This window comes from Dendrobates tinctorius, unplaced genomic scaffold (assembly GCF_039654945.1).
Source record: "Dendrobates tinctorius isolate UK_male_01 unplaced genomic scaffold, ASM3965494v1 ptg000138l, whole genome shotgun sequence".
NCBI lineage: Eukaryota > Metazoa > Chordata > Amphibia > Anura > Dendrobatidae > Dendrobates > Dendrobates tinctorius.
The window spans coordinates 16,726,762-16,751,588 of record NW_027361806.1 but is presented as its reverse complement, the minus strand read 5'-3'; the positions used below and the strand labels follow the sequence as shown (position 1 = coordinate 16,751,588).

The 24,827-nt window shown below is 45.8% G+C and overlaps 1 protein-coding gene across 13 annotated transcripts in view; it reads right to left on the bottom strand.

Moving 5' to 3' along the window:
- SGIP1 (SH3GL interacting endocytic adaptor 1) overlaps positions 1-24,827 on the bottom strand; it is a 130,789-nt gene that overhangs the window by 84,829 nt on the left and 21,133 nt on the right. For all 13 annotated transcript variants that reach the window (XM_073544707.1, XM_073544705.1, XM_073544709.1 and 10 more), the window contains exons 2-5: positions 8,710-8,773; positions 7,754-7,778; positions 1,440-1,496; positions 327-384 (exon numbers count right to left, since the gene is read on the bottom strand). In XM_073544707.1, the coding sequence (XP_073400808.1) occupies positions 327-384; positions 1,440-1,496; positions 7,754-7,778; positions 8,710-8,773 (204 nt within the window). The remainder of the gene's footprint in view (positions 1-326; positions 385-1,439; positions 1,497-7,753; positions 7,779-8,709; positions 8,774-24,827) is intronic.

Below are 24,827 nucleotides of genomic sequence, written 5' to 3'. Positions count from 1 at the left end.
CCTCCCTCAGACCAAAGACATACTTATTTAGATTTTATCTACGATCAGTGAATATGTTCGGGAAAATGATCGCCGTATCCGAATTTGCCATATTCGTGCCGAATTTATATTTAAGGATTGTTTCCGAACATATTCGCTCATCTGCACTCCCATTGACTCCAAAGGCGTTCGGCGAATAATGCAAATATGGCGATCATTATCCGAGCCGAATATTGAAATATTCGTTCATCTCTAATTGTGAGCCCCAATGCAGCTATAATTAATGGAGCTATATAAGCAAGTAAAATAAATGAAAAATAAAATAAATAAATGCAACAAAAGGATATAGCCAGGTTCCATATCAGGTCTGATGCTATAGCCCTCTTCATCCACCTCTGGACAAGTCTGAAACATAAAATGCAATACATGTTCCAATGTCTATTAATGGCAACTTAGTTTCCTTATATCCAAATCATTTGTCCATCGGAGGGGTCTCAAAGGTTGCACCCCTGCAGTGGTGTTCATAAAAAAAAAAAACTGCATGGCATTTTTACTTTTTTCAATTAGGCCATGTGCACACGTTTCGGAATCGTCGCGGAAATTTCCGCGGGAATTCCGGAATTCCATTCCACGGGAAATATGCGAGAAAACCGCGTTTTAATTCCCGCCTATTTCCCGCGGAAAAACTAGCAATTTGCAAGCGTAATCAACTTGCAGAATGCTAGCGTTTTCCAAGCGATCTGTAGCATCGCTTGGAAAAGTGATTGACAGGTTGGTCATACTCGTCAAACATAGTGTTTGACGAGTGTGACCAACTTTTTACTATTGAGGCTGCCTATGCAGTATCAGTAGTAAAAGATCTAATGTTAAAAATAATAATTTTTTTTTTTAAAAATGGTGTTTTTCTCACCTTCCAACGTCCCGCGCAGCGTTCCCGATCATCACGATGCTCCCAGTGAGCCCTGCTGACGCTGCGAGGGACATCAGATGGGGAGAATATGACGATTTTTTTATTTTAATTCTATTTTTTACAGGGATATGGTACCCACAGCCTGGAGGAGAATCTTCTCTCCCCCAGACCGTGAGTACCATCCACAAATGTTCTGCTTACTTTTCGCATGGTCGACACAGCCACAAGCAGAAAGTAAGCAGAACAATGCATTCCTATGTGTGTGGATTTTCCCGCGATTCCGCACAAAGAATGAGTATGCTGCGTATTTTTCCGCGATGCAATTCTGCAGCGGAAAAATCCGCAGCATTAGCACAGCATGTGCGGAATGCCATAGGATTGCATGGGATGCTGTTTTTGGTGTTTTCGAGGCAAAATCGCGCGTTTAAAATCGCCGGGAAAACGTAAAAAAAAACACTACGTGTGAACTCAGCCTTACTGTTTTTTTCACTGATCATATGACGAAATCAAAGCCCTGTATACAGTAGTATATATTTGTTGGCCAACTTACATATCGCTCCCAGTCAATCTCTGCATAGAATCCATTTGGTGCTCCATTTGCTTTCTTCTAAAGAAAAAAAAAAGAAAAAATTATTAGACAGCACATAATATATTACTTTCAGGTGGCAAAGAGTGGAGGTTGATATTGGAAGGGAAGCCCGATATTACCCCAAGAGATAGAGGGAAAGTTATGCTCACAGTACATAGATTTTATTATGTGGGGGTCATCCACCTTTGTGGTCATAAATTAGCTGAGTCTGTAGAAGGCAGGTGGAGCAGAATTTTTAATGAAACCCAATTCCAAAAATGACTTTTAGCCCAAAATATATCCTTTTGAATTAAGAAAAAATTGGCCCCAAAAGGTGACAACCCAACACTTTCTGTCACAGTAAGGCTATGTGTGCATGTTGCGTATTTACTTGCAGAAATTTCTGCATCTCTGGGCAGAGAAACGCAGTGGAAAATACGTGAATTTATGAGTTTTTGTAAATCCACAGAGCTAAATAAAGATATATTAAGAAAAAAAAAAAAAATTGTGATGTAATTTCCTCGTTCAACCTCTTCTTTTTCATTCTCCTTTGAAGACCATAATATTATTACATACATATTCAAATCAATCTATCTATCTATATATATATATCTATCTATCTCTCTCAAAATCTGTAGCAGCCCGCTCTATACAAATCCACAGTTCTCGCCCGATTTGGGCGAAATAAATTTGGCACGCCCTCTCTCCACCCACAGGAGCAGAATACTGCGCACGTTACATCTCACTAGCATCCCCCCCGTCATGAGATTGGGGCCCTTGAAGTTAAGCCCTCTACATATAATGGAGAAATCTGAAGGTGAAAATAAAAGTACTGAGGGGAAAACAACAGCTGTGACTGACAGGGACGGATTATAGCAACAGCGCCAAAGAGTCCCTGCTAAAGGGGCCGCACCACCACACACAACACACAGAGAGGATCTGCAAGGAAGAATGGCAGAAAATCCTCAAACCCAGGTGTGAAAAACTTGTTGAACCATTCCCAAGAAGACTCAATAATGAGCCAAGGATCTGAATACTTATGACCATGTGATATCAGTTTTTCTTTGTTAATACCTTTGCAAAAATTTCTACATTTCTGTTTTTTTTCAGTTAAGATGGGGTACAGAGTGTACATTAATGAGAAAAAAAATAACTTTTTTTTTGAATTTAGCAAATAGCTGCAATGAAACAGAGTGAAAAATTGAAAGGGGTCTGAATACTTTCTGTACCCACTGCATATATATGTAATAACAAGCCCAAGGTTAAGTAATGAACAAGTGTCAGCCAGATACCCTCATTAATAAAACAGTACATAAAGAGTTAAATAAGGACACACACACACACACACACACACACACACACACACCAGCCTCTGTAGAAGGATTAACATAATTAACCTACATAAAGTATTCTGTAACAAAAAGCAACTGTCAGAAATCTGCATGTAACACAATATGTTTATTTTTTTTTAAATTGCATGGGCTCCGGCATAATTTTCATAACCAGCAGAGAAAAAGCCGACGGCTGACGTTCTTATTTTTCTGGGAAGGACCCGAAGGTTCCCAGGCTATTAATATCAGCTCACAGCTGTTTGCTTAGCCTTTACTGGCTAGTTTACAGGGAAAAAAAATTGACATGGGGTCCCCCAATAAAATCGAACCAACAAAGGCTAGGCAGACAGCTGCGGGCACTTCAGGCACTTAGCCTCGCTCTTCCCACTTGCCCTGTAGGGGTGGCATGTGGGGTTCATATTTGTGGGGTTGATGTCACCTCTGTATTGTCAGGTGACATCAAGCCCGCAGATTAGTAACCTAGAGGAGTCTATAAGACACCTATCCATTACTAATTCTATGGTTACATGGTAAATAAAGACACAGCCAGAATAAAGTACTTTATTTGAAATAATCACAGACTCCTTTATTGAATCTAAATTTACCATACTTACTGAACGCCTAATCCCCGATGCCCTCATCTCCTGCAAGCCATCAAAAAATAATAACCCAAAATATAATACTATCATGTTCGACGTAGTCCATTTAATACCGAGTGTTCCATGGCGATCTCACGTGTAGAAGTGTCACATCGGGAGATGTGACTGCTCTACCTGGCCTCTGGCGATACACTGACAGGAGGTAATCGCTCCCACAGTGCATCACTGCGCTGCCGTGAGAGTCCACCGGAGTTTATCAGCTCCGGTGCCCTCACTTACAGCACCGCTACTCCGATGAACTCTAAAGGCAGCACAGTGATACACTGACAAGAGATAATCGAGCTGCAGTGTATCGCAGGAGGCAGGGTAGAGCGGTCACATCTCCCAATGTGACTGTTCTACATGTGAGATTGCCATGGGACACTCGGTATTAAATGAACTACGGCAGACAGGGAGTATATATTGGTTATTTTTTATTGTTTGCAGGAGCCGCAGGCATCAGGGATTAGGCGTTCGGTGAGTATGTATATTGTATGTGAATATGTATGTAATTATGTAAATGGTTTTTTTTTTTTTACAATTGAACTCAGGTGCCAGATGATGAGACTACTCTCCCATCATCAGCTCATGCTGTCTCTGTTATATGTGACAGCAGACATAGCCAGATGGGAGTAGTAGTCCCATCAGATGACGCCTAAGTACAATCACTATGAGCTGTTAGTCGCATGAGTACACACAGTCACACACACAAGCACATATTCTCGGCTCACGCACATTCTCCGCCCACACACATTTCCTTCTGACATAATTTCCCTTGACAATTCGCAGACGTTTTTGGCAGCCAATCTGCAGGAAATACGCAAACCTTTTTACAGCTGCGTTTTTGCTGCAGATTTGACTGACTCAATTGAAGTGAATGAGTCAAAAACGCTGGAGAAACGCAAAAAGAATTGACACGCTGCAAAAAATAAAACTGCAAATACGGACAGGAATTTACTGATCATGTGCACAACACTTCAGGATTGTCATTGCATTACCTTGCATAAGTATTCCATTGCTTTTTTGGACCATTTACGCGCGTAAAAAAAAAAAAACCTCAACGGAAACGCATCAAAAACGCACTGCATGTACATAGCCTAAGTGCATATTATTTTTCTCCTCCATGGACTGATTCTCTTATTTTCAGATGTGGTCATTGTTAAGGGGTTTTGCATAATCAGAGATGTCCAAAATGATCATGAGGGGTCCAACCAATAAAACCTATCCTAAGGGTGTGTGCACACGTTGCGTATTCTGCTGCGGATGCGCAGCGGATTTGGTCCTGCGGATCCGCAGCAGTTTCTGCTGCAGTGTACAGTACCATTAAAAGCAATGGAAAATGAAAACCGCAGTGCACACGGTGCGGAATTTTCCTGCAGTTTTAAATCCGCAGCATGTCATTTCTTTGTGCGGATTCCGCAGCGGTTTGGCACCTGCTCCATGACAGGTGTCAAACAGGAGGGGAAAACCGCAGGCAAATCCACAGATAAAAAGACCTGCGGATTTAGACAAATCCGCACTGAAAATTCCGCAGCAGAATCCGCAACGTGTGCACACACCCTTAGTCAGGTTAAATTAAATCCACAGGAACTAATAGGCAGGTTTTGTAGACCCTGTCCTACTTATGGTTAACATAAGGGGTACACAAAGGAAGAGGAATTCCATCTTTTAGATAAAGGGGTTCTCTAAGAATGTAATAAACTGTACCTTGTCTCATAATTAAGACAGCAGCCTATCTTAGTCACGTGTCAAGATGGGCAAAAGTCTGAAGAAACAAAGCTCCCGAGACCTGTGTCTCAATGACTAAGGAGCTGTATCGTAAGAACACATACCAGTGAGTGGCCAGAGAAGGGTTCTGACACGACAATAAATCTTCTCCTTGGCTGACTGCGCATGGAGGACTGAGCTGAAAAATAAAAAAATTCTCTGTGCTCAGTCAGCCGAGAAGATTTATTTCTTCTCCTGCCACAGCCCTTCTCGGCTCACTGGTTTGTATGCTTACTAAATGGCTTCTCTGTCAGTTGAGACGCGGGTCTCGGGAGCAGTGTTTCTTCACACTGGAGCCCACCCTGACAAATTTTTAATAAAACGCAATTACAAAAATAATTTGTAGCCCCCCCCAAAATGCATTTACGTGACAAATTAATGTGCTCTTACTGAGATAAGGAGGTTGTTGGCCAAAATCTTATGATACATTACTCCATCCATCTTCCCTTCAATACGGTCGTCCTATACCCTTTGCAGAAAAGCACCATCAAAAGTATATGAGGTTCCCCCCTCCCCCATGCTTCACGTTTGGGATCTTGGGGTTGTACTCATTCTTCTTCTTACTGCAAACAAGGCGGGTGCAGTTGATACTAAAAAGTTCTATTTTGGTCTCATCTGACCACATGACCTTCTCCCATGCCTCATCCAGATGGTCACTGGTGAACTTCAAATGGGCCTGAACACGTGCTGGCGTGAGCAGGAGGACCTTGCGCGCCCTGAAAGATTTTAATCCATGACGACATCGTGTGTTACTAATGGTAAAGTTTGAAACTGTGGTAACAGCTCTCTTCTGGTAATTGACCAGGTCCTCCCATGTAGTTCTGGGCTGATTCCTGACCTTTTTCAGAACCATCCTTACTCCACGAGGTGAGATATTGCATGGAGACCCAGACTGAGGAAGATTGACACTCATCTTTAGTTTCATCCATTTTCTAAAAATTGTGCCAACAGTTGTTGCCTTCTCGCAAAGCTGCGTGCCTATTGTCCTGTTGCCCTTCCCAGCCTTGAGCAGGTCTACAATTTTATCCCTGGTGTCCTTAGACAGCTCTTTGGTCTTGGCCATGGTAGAGAGTTTGGAGTGTGATTGAGTGTGAGGACAGATATCTTTTATACAGGTAACAAGTTCAAATAGGTGCAATTAATACAGGTAATTAGTGCAGAGTAGGAGGTTTCTTAAAGCAAAACTAACAGATCAAATACTTATTTCATGCAATAAAATGCAATTTAATTATTTAAAAATCATACAATGTGATTTTCTGTTCTTTTTTTTTTTGTTTTTTTATTTTTAGATTCGGTCTCACATTTGAAGTGTACCTACGCTAAAAATTACGGACCTCTCCATACTTTGTAGGTGGGAAAACTTGCAAAATCGGCAGCGTATCAAATACTTATTTTTACCACTGTAAGTAAGATAACATATGTGCACAAAATTAATAAATAAAACCAGAGTACTTCTTTAAAGTTTCCAGATTGTATATTAAATTTTCTTTTATCAAGCAAGAATGGACAATATCCACACACATAGGAGTGAATAAAAAACAAAAAAAGTCCAACCAGCTTAATACAAATCAACGTCTGAAAAGCAAATAGAGTATTTTAGTCATTGGTAACTATACAGAGCTAATTTTTTCCTCCAGCTCCCAAGGGTTGACACATAGGACATGATTTCTAAAAACTGTTGCAAACCAAAAGTTGAGCAGTTTTCCAAAACCAGCAATCACTTTGCAGGTTTCATATAAAAGGGGCTGCAATCCGATTTGTTGCTATTAGTGATGAGCGAACGTTATCGGATAAGGTATTATCGAAGCATGCTTGGGTGCTAAGGCTAGCTTCACACTAGCGCATTTTACATGCAGCGCACGGCGCCGCTAAGCCCCGCCCCCTGCCCGCCTCATCCGGTCATCTCCTCCTACTATCGCACACGGCCGCATGCGATCTGCGCACCCTATCTTTAGCATAGGGTGCGCAGACCGTGCGCTGGCCGTGCGCTAGTAGGATTTTTGCGTGCGCTGAACACTTTTGAAGATGCGCCGAACGCACCATGTTGCATTTTGGCGCGCTCGGCGCACCTTCAAAAGTGCGCAGCGCACGCAAAAATCCTACTAGCGCACGGTCTGCGCTCCCTATGCTAAAGATAGGGTGCGCAGATCGCATGCGGCCATGTGCGATAGTAGGAGGAGATGACCGGAAGGGGCGGGCAGGGGGTGGGGCTTAGCGGCACCGTGCACTGCATGTAAAATGCGCTAGTGTGAAGCTAGCCTAACACAGTTACTTCGGTGTCCTCGAATAATATGTTCGAGTCCCTATGCCTGCATGTCTCAACTGTTTGACAGCAGCAACACATGCAGGAATTGCCTAACAAACAGTTCGCACATCACTGGTTGCAATATGCAAATTTTTTCCCCTATGTACAAGTTTGATAACTTTTCTTTTTTTTTTTTTTACAATATTGGTCATTGTATTTGTTTTTTCTTCTGTAACGAAAGGGTAAAATTTATTTGGTAGCAATTCAAAAACTAGACAGACAACAGCAAAATAAAGATCAATGCGGATGACTTACAGAGCCGTCCCTGTCTGGCGAACCCCTGCAGGAAGGAAAGAAAGGCGTTCATTATAAAGGAGGAGTAGTAATTTCTGCAAATGAGGAAATTACATTTAATACAAAAGTTCCTGTCACAGTGTAAAGACAGCCTGGAAACTCCCTGGAATCCTGTCTAAAGGCTCATTCACACGTCAGTGTTTGGTCAGTATTTTGCATCAGTGATTGTATGCCAAAGCCAGGAATGGAACTTACTGAGAAAAAAATATAATTGAAAGACTGACTCCTGTTCCTTATTTTGGAGACATTCCTGGTTTTGGCATACAAATACTGATGAAATACTGATCAAAAATACTGATGTGTGAAAGAAGCCTAATGCTGGGAATAAAGCAGCTTCAGATTGGGGAAGCTAAAATGCAGTGGAGAATTTCTGCTGAGGATCTTGGGGCAAATCTGCAGCACAAGCCACGAGTTACATCTGGGTTGTTCTACAGAATTTATAGCGGATTTCACCCCTACTAAACTTCAAGGAAAATCTGCTTAAAAAATTTGCATAATGTTTCTATTATTGTGTGTAAAACGTTTCACTAGCATGTGAATAAGGTTTGTAAAATCATTCTATTGATTCCACTGTGGATTCAAACTGGGAAAATCCATAGATAATGTGACAGTAGATTCACCTTAATATTCCATTTTTACGTTGTCTTATTGGAAACAGATCCGTCCTAAGACAGACAGATACTGTTAAAAAAAAAAAAGACCACCATTGGTGAAGTCTGGTTTCCACTAGGGTGTATGTCATTTTAAGGGGAAAGAAAATGGTGCAATAAGCTGCGCATTTTATTTAGGTGTAAATAACAGAACTAAAGTCTAAGTTGAAGTTCAGACGGATGTACCCCAATCCATGATGCCCTTCACTCTTTGCACCATACTGGCACACACATGAAGATGATGCCAACTGTGGATTATATACTCACGTAGAATCCGTGTCCTTCTCTTTCTTCCGTATACCAAAAGCCTTCCTGGTACGTTTTTTCAATCCTAAAAAAAAAAAAGTTATGTTAACATTTTTTCTTGTGTTCCCTTCAAGCAATGGGTGGGTATCACACCAGTCGGTCCCCTGCCGATTAAATATTAATTGTTTCGTGATGTTGGTCTACTAGGCATTGCTCCCACCTAGCCAGAATCCTACTCCACACTGATGAGGGGCAACACCCCGAAACTGCTGTCTGTGGATGGATACCTGGCCTTGGTATTTCCCTTGTCATATCTGTAAACTCGTAAAGAGCTGGATATTGACTTAAAGAGCCACTGAAATCTCATCTCTAGAGATCTCAGTCCCGAGGTCACCATCAGCGCATGCGCCGCCCCCGGCAGCGGCCGCCTTATTGCCGGAGCCCAAAACAGAGGGAACCGAGAGGGAGCCCCGGGACTCTGGCCTGTCGCAAAATGTCGCCAGAGCCCCGGGATTGGAACCGGAGACACCGCTGGGCACGTGGAGACACGGCTGGGCACCCGGAGACACCCACAGCGCCGACGGACACCCGGTAAATGTGGGCAGAGCCCCGGGCTTCTGCACAGACCCCCCTGGCAGCAGCGCAAGCCCCCCTGGTAGCAGCATGAGCCCCCCTGGCAGTACAGCCCCCCTGGCAGCAGCGCAAGCCCCCCCGGTAGCAGCATGAGCCCCCCCTGGTAGCAGCACGAGCCCCCCTGGCAGCAGAACAGCCCCCCCTGGCAGCAGCACAGACCCCCCCTGGCAGCAGCACAGACCCCCCTGGCAGCAGCACAGACCCCCCCTGGCAGCAGCACGAGCCCCCCTGGCAGCAGCACGAGCCTCCCTGGCAGCAGCACGAGACCCCCTGGCAGCAGCACGAGACCCCCTGGCAGCAGCACGAGACCCCCTGGCAGCAGCACGAGACCCCCTGGCAGCGCGCTGCACATCGGAGCACCCTCTCATCCCTTCCTGCGGCCTGCAGTATCACCCCACTCCTGCCTCCTCCAGCAGCGACCCTGGGACTCCACTTCACCGCAGCCACCACCCCCGGTAAGCAATAAGACACCTGGATTATAAGAGGCACCACTATTTTATTAAAAAAAGTTTTTTCCTATTTTTCTCCTCAAAATTTGTGGTGCGTCTTATAATCCGGAGCGTCTTATAAAGCGAAAAATACGGTATATTTATAAATATTCATGGCATGCATTACAATATCCCAGAAACTGCAGGGGTGGTCAATCAGAGTTCTGCTGGCTTCCAGTAAGCTTTTCAGCTGCTGTACATACCATTGCATCATATTCTCTTCTGCAATATTAAAGCTCCTTTACTAGCAAAGTGTGTACTGTATATCTCATTTCAAAGCTACTTTTTGCATTATACACAGCACTTACTTTGAAAACAAACAAACAAAACATAACTGCAGTATAAAGCATAGGGGACAGAGCTTTGTCCTGGAATCGCGTGCCTTTTTTTCCCAAAAATAGCACCACAACTAGTTGTGTTTGTCAATGCGGGTTATCCCATTCATTTCAGTGGAGGGGAACTCCAATTTCAGACACAACCTATGGATAGGTGTGACACGGTTTGCAAGACGGAAGCCATGTTTTTCTAATCAGAGACATCTTAAATTTTTAAGACTACAAGTGCACTTGTAATAATAATACGATATTCCCATGTTATAGATTTAAAGCATATCGGCCAGATACGTCACAAGTTCCTGACAAATGCAGAACCCATTTCTAGGATACAATCAGGTTCTTGCCCAACATTTGCATACGGTAATCACTCAGCACCTTGTAGCGGAGCAATCAGGGACACTGAGCTCACCTGCAGAGCTACGATTTACTCGCTCCATGGATAAAAGCAAAGCTCATCAGCGGCCCTGACCTATGGGACAGACATTAAGGGTCCCGTTACATTTAGCGATACACCAGCGATCCCGACAACGATACGACCCGGTCAGGATCGCTGGTGCATCGCTAAATGGTCACTAGTGAGCTGCCAAACAGGCAGATCTCACCAGCGATGCAGCAGCGGTCAGCGGTCGATACTTACCTGTCACACGCAGCGAGGGTGACGTCTTCTACCTGTGTCCATGGAGTCGCTCGTCGGCGCCAGCAGGAAGCCGACGACGAGAAATGGACCAGGCCGATCTCGTGCGATCAGCGATATCCAGCGGGGAACCGGGTCGGAGGCAAGTGCCACATGTAGCGAGATCGCTAGCGATATCGCTGTTGCGTCACAAAATCGGTGACGTTTTAGCAAAATCGCTAGCGATCTCACAATATGTGTGAAAGGGGCTTAAGCCTTGTAAGGAAGGCAAATATTTTCTTTACATTACTATATGTCCCTTCCCGATTTGAATGAAACTCTTGCACAGCTGAGCGCAATCCATGGGGTGATTCAATGGTGTCCGACCTCCATGATGATGCAACACATAGCTCAACAGCAGATGGCAAGTTACGACAGTACTGTGAAAGGTTATCAGGATTTAAAGGGGTTGTCCGGGCTTTTCACATAATCTCAGTACATATCTGGGCTGCAGAATTATGACAATAAGTAATTTACTTTCTGTCATTAGTTTGCACGGTTTTCTAGATTTTCTGAACAGAACGTCCAAGGGGGGGGGGGGGTGTTATGGCATTGAAATGAGAACTAGTCGTAACCTCCTACTCTACTCCAAACATGCCCTCTATAGCAACAACCCCACCCTCCATAGCTACAGGCCCTCCCCGTCCACATGAAGCAGCCCTCATCACACAGTAACGAATTCTTCCCCTCCAGCATCCTCACTGCAGAGAGCAGCTGCTCCTTCCCCAGACACACACTGAACAGTTATCTATGGAAAGTGAAACTAGTGAGGAGGGAAAATCGTCCTGTATTCTGTGCCACTCCATGATTACAATACATAACTCATTATCAGTAATTCCTTCCCTCACTGTCCCAGGCTGCTGGCAGCAGTGAGAACAGACTGTGTGATGGCCAGTGATGGGGGTCTGCAGCTTCTAATCTGCACAGGGGATGGCAGTCACTGATGTAATCTGTTGTGTGACAAAGCCTCTGCTGTGTGAATGAGACAGCTCTGTGTCACTGATGTCTTCACACAGCAGCAGATTTGGTGCAGTGTATGTGCGAAGCTCCACCAAACTCCCAGCAAGCTCCAGTAACCAGCACCACCCACTGCCCTCTCATTGGCTGTTAGTAAACTTCACCAGCACTCATCTTTATCATCATTCCAGCATTGGAAAGAACACAGCAGTGATCCTGTATTTGTGAAAGCAGCACAATACATACATACACCCCCCAACACTTCACACTGTTACAGCTGCTGATTGGACAAGCTGCTCCCATCAGTATTTGTGTCATTAGAGACACAGTGCTCACACATACACTGCACCAAATCTGCTGCTGTGTGAAGACATCAGTGACACAGAGCTGTCTCATTCACACAGCAGAGGCTTTGTCTCACAACAGATTACATCAGTGACTGCCATCCCCTGTGCAGATTAGGAGCTGCAGACCCCCATCACTGGCCATCACACAGTCTGTTCTCACTGCTGCCAGCAGCCTGGGACAGTGAGGGAAGGCATTACTGATAATGAGTTATGTATTGTAATCATGGAGTGGCCCAGAATACAGGACGATTTTCCCTCCTCACTAGTTTCACTTTCCATAGATAACTGTTCAGTGTGTGTCTGGGGAAGAAGCAGCTCTCTGCACTGAGGCTGCTGGAGGGGAAGAATTCCTTACTGTGTGATGAGGGGCTGCTTCATGTGGACGGGGAGGGCCTGTAGCTATGGAGGGTGGGGTTGTTGCTATAGAGGTCATGTTTGGAGTAGAGTAGGAGGTTACGACTAGTTCTCATTTCAATGCCATAACACCCCCCCACCTTGGACGTTCTGTTCAGAATATCTAGAAAACCGTGCAAACTAGTGACAGAAAGTAAATTACTTATTGTCATAATTCTGCAGCCCAGATATGTACTGAGATTAAGTGAAAAGCCTGGACAACCCCTTTAAGTGTTACACTATTGTTACACTAAAGATGCACCAGCGATCCCGACAACGATACGACCTTGTCAGGATCGCTGGTGCATCGCTACATGATCGCTGGTGAGCTGCCAAACAGACATACCAGCGATCAGGACCAGCGGGGATGCTGGTATCCAAGGTAAATATCGGGTAACTAAGCACGCGCATCGCTTAGTTACCCGCTGTGTACCTTGGATACCAGCATGCTCACGCTGAGAGCTGGTATCCAAGGTAAATATCGGGTAACTAAGCGCGCCCTGGGAGCTCACTGATCGTTGGTCTCCCGCTGCCACACGCTGCGATACGTGCTGGCTAGCGGGAGACCAACGATCAAAAAATGGCCCAGGACATTCCTGCACGATCTGCGATACCCGGCGGGGGGTGGGGGGCTGGTTGCTGATGCATGCCACACACAGCGAGATTGCTAGCGAGATCGCTGTTGCATCACAAAATCAGCGCTCTCGCTAAGCGTGACGGGCCCCTAAGGCTATGTGCACACGTTGCGGATTCCGCTGCGGGTTTTTCAGCGCGGAACCGCAGGTAAAGTGACCTGCGGTTTGGTCTGCGGTTTTGCCCTGCGGTTTCACACCTCTACTATGTTAAAGGTGTGAAACCGCTGCGGAAACCGCACAAACAATTGATATGCTGCGGTTTGTAAACCGCAGCAAAACCGCGCAGAAAAAACGACACCGTGAGCACAGCGTTTTTGAAACCCCATAGGGTTTCATTGTACTGTACCATGTCAGCGGAACTGCTGCATTTCCGCAGGGCCAAAACCGCTGCGGAAACGCAGCAGAATCCGCAACGTGTGCACATAGCCTTAGGGTAGGTGCACATTGAGTTTTTTGGTCAGGTTCGCTTGAAAAAAATGCCTGAAAATTGCTTAAAGCATGCACGTATTTTTTTGGGCTAAAAATTACTTTTGCAATTATATTTCATAAAAAAAATTGCACTGTTTGCCTTCCACAGCCTCTGTGTTGCACTGTATATTGCTGGAAGCAGAATGAGCTAATTATGAGTTTGTAAAGTTTATAATTACCGTATTTATCTTCCTTTCTATGGGCTCCTCCTCTCAGCAGAATTAGGACCACAAAGTTCAGCTTCACTTTCATATGAAACCAGGAGCTCACAAGATGGAAAATAAGAATTATAAATTCTCTGTCAGAATAAGCTCACTGACAGTTCCTAGGGTCATGTTCCCAAATGTGGAAACATGGCATCTTTCTGGTGTCTATATGAAAATACACAATAGCAATCTGCTCTGGTAACTGCTTTTTTCAGTTTTTGATGCAGATTTGAAGCAGAAGTGTTGCATTGCATTTTTTTAGAGCAGAAACACTGAGATTCTGCACAAAAAAAACACAATAGCATTTTTATGTACATTTTTATGTACATTTTTACAGGTTCCCCATAAAAGCCAATAGAAAAAAAGTCCCCAAAAACAGAGTACAACGCCGTCTTTAAACGCACAGAACACATCAGTTTCATGAAATCACATCCACTTTTAGCTACAATTGTTAATGCAGATTTTCTGCAGAAAAAAAACGTAGTGAAAAAAAAAAAAAAGTTACACAATGTGGGAACATGGCCTCAAATAAAGGGTTGATCTCATATCCATAACATAAGGGTATGTGCACTGCACACGTTGCGGATTCTGCTGCGGATCCACAGCGGATTTGGCCCCGTGGATCCGCAGCAGTTTCTGCTGCGTTGTACAGTACCTTTATAGCCAATGGAAAATGAAAAACACAGTGCACATGCTGCGGATTAGCTGCGGGTTTTTAATCTGCAGCAAGTCACTTTTGTGTGGAATCTGCAGCGGTTTGACACCTGCTCCATTACCAGGTGTCAAAACGCAGGGGAAAACCGCAGGCTAATCCACACTAAATCCACAGGTAAAACGCAGGTCAATTGACCTGCAGATTTAGCAAAATCTGTGCGGAAAAATCCGCAGCAGAATCCACAACAGAATCTGCAACGTGTGCACATACCCTGAGGCCGTGTGCACACGCTGTGGATTGTCGTGCGGATTTTTCCGCGAGGATTTGTCAAAAACCGCAGGTAAATCCGCAGGTCAAAAGATCTGTGGATTATCTGCAGTTTAGCCTGCGGGTTTCCCCGCGGTTTGACACCTGCCATGGAGCAAGTGCCAAACCGCAGCGGAATCTGCACAAAGAATTGACATGCTGCGGTTTTTTAAACCGCGGAAAATTCTGCACTGTCTGCACAGCGGTTTTCATTTTGCATTGAACATAAATGGTACTGTACACCACAGCAGAAACTGCTGCGGATCCGCAGGTCCAAAACCGCTGCGGATCCGCTGCAGAATCCGCAGCGTGTGCACACACCCTAAGGCTATGTGTGCACATGTAGGTTTAGGTCCTGCGGATTTGGAAAAATCCGCAGGTAAATTCTCAGGTCAAAAGACCTGCGGTTTACCTGCGGAAAAGCCTGCGGTTTAGCCCTGCGTTTTCACACCTCTACAATGGAGAAGGTGTGAAACCGCAGCGGAATCCGCACAAAGAATTTACATGCTGCGGATTTGAACCCGCGGAAAAATCCGCAGCATGTGCACAGCGTTTTTCAGATTACCATTGAAAACAATGGTACTGTACAACACACCTAAATCTGCTGCAGACCCGCAGAGCCTGAAATGCTGCGGATCCGCAGCAGAATCCGCACCGTGCGCACATAGCCTAAGGAATACCTTGCCTGACCACTGCAACACCGAGTGATTCCGATATTGAAGCTGTGAACTCTGAGAATGGAGCTCCGCAGCACAATCATGAATGGAGCAGAGGTGAGCTCGCTCAGCCTCCACTCTACTCAATGTCAATGGGACTGCCAGAAATAGAATGTAGCAGGAGCCAAGGTTTTGGATATCTGATCAAATCAAGTTTAGCCTGTACGGCCTCGTTCTTGATATGGGTGGGGATTCCAAAGGACGGATCCCCCAGTGATTAGTCAGTTATTCCTTATAAAAAAAATATGGATTAACGTGTGATTTGGTAATAACCTTTTAAGACAGGACATATCACAAGATCAAAAGTGGTCAATTTTTGCTGTTATTGCGAAAACTTTCAATCCAACATACAATTCCAGAGATATGGGATTTTTCAACTAGTGTTCACTACTATGGTGTTTACTGTGGGGGCCATATCTCAGTAATATTTTGGCCTGGTAACAGTACTGCACATGAAAAAACACCCAGTTTTTGAAGACGACGACGCTTCAGGAAATGAACAATCTCCATTTACATTACACAATTTTCGAAAACTGAACGACAATTTTTTCTCTTGCCTAAACGATTTTATTCATGATGAATAAGCGTTTTTGGACACATCGTTCAGTCTTTTAACCCATTCACATTACACAGTTATCGTGAGCAATGGGTCGTTCCGTGTTAGAATCTGACAGATTATCGACCAGTTTTAGTGGGACTAAACTCATGCTACTGAAAAGAAAAAAATAATCGGAGCACCAAACACACCGACAATGGGCACATCAAGGGTGCGGCCTGAGAGAGGATTAAAAGAACGGCTGTGGGCGCTTTAAGGGTATGTGCCCATGATCAGTAATTGCTGCGGGTTTGACACTGCGTATTTATGCAGCATCAGACCCTCAGTGGCAGCATAGTGGATAGGATTTCTAGAAATCCCATGACGACTATGCATCCATAGTCGCCCGTGAATCACTGACTGACATGCGGCTCCTCTATCAAAAATCACAGCATGTCAGTTTCTCTTGTGGAGACGACAAACGTATTGGATGCGGAAAATCTGCAAGGCTCAATGAACAGGTGCGGATTTACCTGCGTTCAATAGAAGGCAGCGAACATACGCTGAGTCCAAAGCACTACTAGTTCAGTTTTGCGGGCATGTACATTGCAGCTCTATCTAGACATACGATGGAGTGAGTGTAGATCGGAGGCTTTATTCCCTACTTGCTCTATGGAAAGGATTCCCTGATGGTTGTATTCCACACTGCAGCAGGGAAAGTGGAGGAATTCTGCTGTGCACCACAGCAGGTAACACAAGCCGTTCCAGTGGACTTGCGAGAAAAGCAAACACGATCCCTTCATCAAAAATTTATCTGGATTAATCTGCGGGTATAACTGACTTGATGTTCCATGGTAGAGTTAAATGTTGATGTGAGCTAGTTCTGTGCAGGAGATGAATGTGTGAACTGCGCTGCATATGAAGGAACAACTGATTGCACCATCTCACTCAGCCCAGAACAAGAGGGAAGAAAAATCTATCTTTCGACCTCGCTCACACAATGCGGCTAATATATGGCGACATGCAAGTAGGAGAGGTATGCAATGACTGCAGCTAAAAGCACTTCATTGTTAATGGCTGCGCCTGTTATGCGGCAAAATTGCAGTTCAGTATGCATCTATTAAAAAGCAAAGTGATTTTAGCTGCAGTTATTTGTAAACTGGGACAATCTCTTTTTGCCGATTGTGGCCGCACCTCGGCTGCAGTGTGTGAACGAGGCCTTAGTAATGATTTTGCCTGGAGGGATATAATGTTTCAAATTCTGTAGGAAGGAGCAGGCATGTTGAACACCATGGTGCATGCTGCCACATTTCTTCTACACACAAGATTTCTCATAGTCATCAGTGGATAAATGCAATACACAAAATGTGTACAAGAGCCCGGGAATATATATGCGGCGCTTTTCCTAATTTGTAGTCACAGTGAGATGTCATCAATGCGGGGCGATGCATACATGAGGTTACACCGGGTCTATTAATCAGAAGACGTGCCAGGGATGCAGGCCGGTAGAAAGCAGCTTGCGAGGACCCAATCCGGAGACGATGGACTACTGGCATGGCCGCTGGACAAGGGTCCTGTGTATCTATTCTCTCATCACTAGTAAATCTATTATCCTGCAGCAGCTTACTGACGGTTTCCAAGCAGAAACCATTAATACACATTATGCAGTTAAAGTAGATCTGTCATCAGATTCACAAACTGCATATATAATCTAATACGACACTTAGTCCTGATGAGGCTGGTATACACACTCTTCCAATCCATGTCAGAATGGGTTTATAATCTGAATATCTAACTGAAAAAATTTTTTCATTTTAATATGGGGGTGTGGGGGGAGAAGAGGTAAATAAAAAAAAGCATTATACTGTCATACTGATAAGGATTTTCATGATAAGCCCACCAGCCTCATCAAGCACAAGACATTTATTTACTAACATATGCAGTTTGTATTATGTTAAATGTGCTAAAAAAAAAAAAATCCGCAAAACATAACGTGACAACAACAAAACAGATTGTTTGCAGATTTCTGACGTAGTAAGTTAAAGAGGTCACACACATACAATAATGAACACTCAAAATAAAAACCTACTTCCTCATTAATTCTCAAAGACAAAGCATTACACAACCGTCCGCTGTGCAGTGAATGCAAACATTGTTCAGATCCTTGTGACAGTTTGTTCTTTTCTCACAATACAGTAAATACATGGAGGAGAGGCGTTCCTGATTGTCTGCATTCATGGGTCCAATACAAGCAGCAATTTCTGTACATAGCAGCACGTCCTCCATATACAACACGTAAGAAGACCTTGACTTATCGTCATGGTAACCAGGAACGCTCGGGATGAAAAAAAGAACACAATAGCAAAGACGTATTTCCGAGAACATATACACTACGAGAACAAGCTCTGCGGTTTATAATTACTCACTTGTTCAGGGCAGATTTAAGAATTAGAGGAATTTGTGTCCAAAGTGGCCATGCCATTTTCACAGTGCCTCTCCAAGAAAAGTGGAGCCGGTTGGTAGAAACGGTTTTTGGGTCACCAGATGGAAAAGAAGGAAAATTGTTCCTGACTCTACATATTGGAATAATCCCTGAACTGACGTCCCATCCAAGTATTGGCTGACTGGTGATAATAACAAAACTTTCTTGTCAAGAGCATCTATTCCTCTTCAGATGCATTTCATTGGCCTTGGCAGCAGCAGCCTGGCACTGGTTGCTAAAGCTGACTTTTTAGTCCAGTAGAGGTGAGCTCATCGATTCTCGCAGGACCCTGGGAAGTACCGCTTTCTACCTGCCTCTTCCAATTTTCAGGTCAGACGTGATATTACATTGTAGCATGATGGATACATGACCTCATACAAATCAGAATAAGCGCCAGAGATTGCAGCAGGCAGTTCTCAAGTTTCCTGTCTGGCATTCATTGACTACTGACATAGTGGCTAAACCAGGCTCCTGCAAATCTCTGCTGCTCACCAATATCCCTACGTCTTTTTCAGTTGTAGTTTTACCTAGTGTTTTATTATTACATGAAAATCAGAACTTTAAATTTATCCACACTAATCTTCATTTACCAGTTCCCCAAATGTGCAAAGCCATGTCCCTCCTCCTCACTGTCTTGTTTCTGGATGTAAGACACCTGGCTGCAGCAGGAGGCGCCCCCTCCATGCCCCGGCTGCAGCAGGAGCCGCCCCCTCCATGCCCCGGCTGCAGCAGGAGCCGCCCCCTCCATGCCCCGGCTGCAGCAGGAGCCGCCCCCTCCATGCCCCGGCTGCAGCAGGAGCCGCCCCCTCCATGCCCCGGCTGCAGCAGGAGCCGCCCCCTCCATGCCCCGGCTGCAGCAGGAGCCGCCCCCTCCATGCCCTGACTTCAAGTAGGCAAAATTATTAAGCCCCTCTCTGAGTGACTAAGCTCCACCTCAAGTATTTCCTTAGATAAAAATTAAACGGATTAATATAAATTTGCAAACTGCTCTTTACTTGTATAATTCATTTCTAAGTTCAGTGTTTCTTTAACACAAATACAAAATAGATAATGCTGGAATACTGATCATTGCTATGCCTCAATAATCACCGTTGTTTTAAAAAACTTTGCATAAGTCAATAACATAAGCGAATATAAGAAAGTCTTTAATAAAGCTGATCAGAGAAGTATGCCTCTTTCTTCACTTAGAGTATGTGCACACGTTGCGGATTCATCTGCTGATTTTTCCACGTGGAATCTGCAGGTCAAAATGCCTGCGTTTTACCTGCGGATTTCACCGGCATTTTACACCTGCGAATTCCTATAATGGAATGTGTAAAAACGCTGCGGAATCCACACAAAAAAAATTGACATGCAGTGGAAAATAAACAGCTGCATTTCCGTGCGGAATTTTCCGCAGCATGTGCACAGCAGTTTTTGTTTTCCATAGCATAACATGGTACTATACATCCCATGGAAAACTACTGGGGATCCGCAGGGCCAAATCCGCTGTGGATCCACAGATGAATCCGCAACATTTGCACATACCCTAAAATGACCTGCGTTTCACCTGCGGATTTAGTGCAGAATTCTTGTGGATTTCACCTGCGTTTTTACACCTGCGGATTCCTATAATGGAAGAGGTGTAAAAACACTGCGGATACCGCACAAAGAATTGACATGCTGCGAAAATAAACCGCAGCAAATCTGTGAAGAATTTTCCGCAGCAGGTGCACAGCGGATTTGGTTTTCCATAGGTTTACATGGTACTGTACACCGCATGGAAAACAGATGCGGATCCGCAGGGCCAAATCCGCTGCGGATTCGCAGCCAAATCCGCACTGTGTGCACATACCCTTATGAGACACTTCTTCCCCTCCCCTTACCTCCAGAATTCATCATTCGCTTGCAGTATGGTCAAAACTTCTTTGTCATAATAAGATGAACTGTCCGCTCACTGAAGGATCAGATTACAGCTACATAATGAAATCTATGGATATTCTAGGGGCTAGCTGGAGCAGAGTGTGGCTAAGTTTACATGAGAATACAAAAATTGCCCAATTTTCATCCAGGAAAAAGTGGACGATTTTTATCTGTATTGTTATTCATATGCAATAAAGAGTGCATCCTTATAGCATTCATTTTTATACATCAACAGTGAGTAAAGTTTACAAGACCAAAACCGGTTTCCTATGTTAATATTAGCAATGTATCCATAAAAATCAGAGGCTATACTGTTGATACAAATAGGATCTTTTTTTTTTTGTTTGCACACTCATACAGACAAGTAGGTAAAGGACACAAAGACCTGTGCTTCTCCTTTTTAGAAAGTCTCTCTCTCATCCAACTGCGGTATTCACAGCTACACTGCTCAGTACGGCTGCAGCTTCTGAACATTTTTTACACACAGACAGGAAAGCATTAATCTCTCATGTCTGTGTGTGTGGTGTATGGGAGACATGAAAGTAGCCAGTCTCCATCCTGTTGTGAGTTCATTTTCCCCTTCACCATTGAGGTCTGATGAACTCCGTCTTCTGGTGAAGGAAGGTAGTGAGGCTGATTACCAAGAACCTGAGCAGGATGATGATGACTGGGTGACTGGAATTGCTGACTGGATATAAGGCAGCCGACGCCCTTCTGCCTTGCTGGTGATTCTCTGTGGGATTCTAGGAGACCAATCTGATTCCTGCTCCTCAAAAGCTAAGTTTTCTGCTCTGCTTTTTGCATTTGTGTTTTGGTTTTGTTTTGCCTTGTTTTTCTGGATTTCTGTCATTCCCTGCTGGGGAGAGCTGAATTCCTTTTTGCTCTGTCTTCAGAAAATACCTGAGTACTGATATAGTCTTTATGAAGCCTAGCGTCTTCAGGGCTTTTTTCCCTATCAGTCTGTTGGCTCTTGTTTAGATAGGGTTTTGGCGGACTGCAGACAGCAGCTTTTCTATCCTGTCCTATTTAGTTAGCTTGGGCCCCATCATTTGCTCAGCCTATCTTTCTATCTGTGTGAGTGTTTTCTCCTTCGTCTCATTGGGGGACACAGAGACTGTGGGTGTGTGCTACTGCCGTCTGGAGGCCGACACTAAGTATACAAAAAAACAAGTTAGCTCCGCCTCCGCCGCATACACCCTCGCCCCAATAGCGGGCGGAAACCAGTTTTTGCTTAGTGTCTGATGGAGGCACACGCAGTCTGGGACTCCCCAGACTATTTTCTTTTTTTTTAAAAATATTTTCTCGCTATGAAGAGGAGACAGGGGCGACGGACCCTATTGAAAAGTGTCCAATCTCCCCCAAACATCAACGGGCGAGCACGCGTGAGTATCGCCTCCGCGTATCCTTTCCCGCACCAAGGGACATCTCTGGGACTTTTCCCCAGACATCTATTTTTTCTTTTTTATTTTGAGACAGGTCACAAGGAGGTATGGTTGGGCTGGGAGAGCCCCTGGGCAGCGTGAGGATCCAGGCTAGGAAATCAGCTGCAGGACGAACACTCCAGGTGCTGGAGCCGGCTTCCCCTCTCCTGCCTGCGGTATCAGCAGCAGCTCCCTCAGTTTCCTCCTTTCTCCCTCCCTCCTTCCTCCAGGGCAGCGCGTGGCCGGAGAATGGGAGCAGAGAAGCGCCAGGTAGCGCGCCCGGTGGGCAGTGCCTAAATTTAGCCCGCGGCTTCGGCCTAGGCCGCGGGGAGAAGGCCCGCCCCCCGGCGTGCCGTCAGATCCGGCGCCGCCCCCATGTCCAGGGCGGGCGCTGGATAAAATTGAGGCCCCGGCTTCAGAACGGGGTAGGCCATGGTCAGGAAAGCATCGCAGCCTACCCAGAGAGAGCAACAGCAGGAGCAGGAGCACGGGGAGACAGCAGGAGCCGGGTAAGTGCGACCCCGTCTCGGCCACACTAGGGCAGGTTGTCCTCCTTCTCCTCATACCCCTGTATGCTTTAAAAAAAAAAAAAAGAGAGAGAAAATTGGCTGTTTCGGCAGTATGTCTGGAAAAGGGAAAAAGCACACTTTCCTTTATACTGCATGCGTTTCCTGTGGGGTTGTGTTCCCGCGAGCGCAGACTATTAAGTTGTGTGAAGCCTGTAGTTCCGAACGCGCCCAGGAGCCCTCCCCTCCAACGGAGCCCAGGGGGTCGGATCCCCCAGAATGGGCGTTATCACTTTCTCGGTCTATGGCTTGACTTACGAAGGCGATCGAGACCCTTCAGGCCCCGGATAGGGGTAGAGACGACGGCTCACCGGTTTGGGAAGGTTCATCCACCTCACAGGAGCCGCCGGCCTGCAGGGGCCACACTCTCTCTAAACAGACGTACGGGGAAAGATCCCATATGGCGTCTCCGGGCCCCTCCGGTGCTTCGGCATCCGTGAGTGTGGCGTCTCGCTCACGGTCACCATTGTCTGGGAGCGAGCAGAGTTCGGATGAGGACGTGCAGGAATCCTTGGACCTGGATACCCCGGGGTGTCGGGAGACGGTAGACAGTCTAATTGAGGCTGTCAATCAGACTCTAGTTATTGAAGATGTCTCCCTAACCGCAGGGCATAAAATATCTTTTAAAAAGGCCAGGCGACCACATAGGGTGTTTAGCACTCATCCAGAATTCGAGGACATGGTGCAAAGGCACAGGGAGCGTCCAGAGAAGCGTTTTTCGGGACAAAAAACGCTAGAGACGAGATACCCGTTTGCACCAGAGCTCTGTAAGAGATGGGCGGAATCTCCGATTGTGGATCCCCCAGTGTCACGCCTGGCCTCAAGATCATTGTTGTCAGTGCCTAGTGGTTCTTCCATTAAGGACCCCACGGATCGGCTCATAGAAGGTTTAGCCCGCTCGGTGTATGAGGCATCGGGATCAGCGCTTTTGCCATCATTTGCGGCAACATGGTTGGCCAAGGCCATGATGTCATGGTCAGAGTCTTTGAATGGAGTCCTGCAAGAGAGAGACTTGCCGATAGAGGTGTCTGAGATAGCAAAGCAGATCGCGATGGCGGGTGACTATCTAATTAATGTGTCCTTGGATGCGGCTAATTGAGCGGCGCTAGCGGCGGCTAACGCTATCGCCATTAGGAGAGCCTTGTGGCTAAGGCTATGGCGGGCTGATTCAATTTCTAAAAAGTCGTTAACAGCCCTGCCATATCAGGGTAACCGGCTTTTTGGAGAGAAGTTAGACAAACTTATTTCGGATGCCACAGGGGGAAAGAGCACCTCCCACAGCAGAAGAGTAGACCGCCTCTTCGTCAACCGCAGGCGCGCTTTCGAGCATTTCGCGCCCCAGGATGGGCAACAGCGGCCAGTTCTACCGCCCCAGCTCGCTACAACCAAGACAGAGAGCGCCAGGTCACGTATAGAGCCAACCCGCTGGGGAGGATGCGGGGCCGTCCACCCAGGTCAAGGGGAGCCAGGTCCCAGAGGCCCTCAGCAAAATGACTCGAGGCATCAGGTACCCGAGGACAGCAGAGTAGGCGGTCGTCTGCTCAGGTTCCGCCACGTCTGGGTCAAGGTGGCACACGACGCATGGGTGGCGGAATTAGTGTCATTTGGGTACAAGATAGAGTTTATCGGACACCCTCCAAAGCGATTTTTTCGTTCCCGACTTCCCAAATCGGAATCCCGGGCAGAGGCGTTGCTAGGAGCCATCAGGATTCTTCAGTGCAACGGGGTCATTGTCCCGGTAACAGAGGGCGAAGAGGCTCAAGGATTTTATTCCAACCTGTTCGCAGTCCCCAAGAAGGTCGGAACAGTAAGACCGGTCCTGGACCTAAAGATCCTAAACAGGTTCATCAGAGTCAGGCATTTTCGGATGGAATCCCTCCGGTCAGAATATTTGACCTCAATCGATATTCAGGATGCCTACCTGCACATCCCTAGTTTTCCCCCGCATCAAAAGTTCCTTCGTTTTGCGATCAATGGCCGGCATTTCCAGTTTGTGGCTCTGCCGTTCGGGTTGGCCACGGCGCCCAGGGTATTCACGAAGGTAATGGCGGTCGTTATGGCCATTCTTCATTCTCGGGGCATAGTAGTGTTGCCGTACTTAGACGACCTTTTGGTAAAAGGGCCGTCTTTCAAGCATGCGAGGAGAATGTCAGCATCACGCTGGATACCCTATCTCGCCTGGGATGGTTGGTCAATGGGAAAAGTCATCTCTTACCCCAGCTCAGAGGATTCCATTCCTAGGGATGATTTTCGACACTTCCCGAGGGTTGGTAATTCTCCCTCAAGACAAGGCTCGGGCGCTCCGGCAGGGAGTTCAGAGTCTTCAGCAGCCAGGCCCTCACACGATTCGTTTTGGGATGAGGGTTCTAGGGAGGATGGTAGCAGCAATAGAAGCAATTCAGTTTGCACAATTTCATCTTC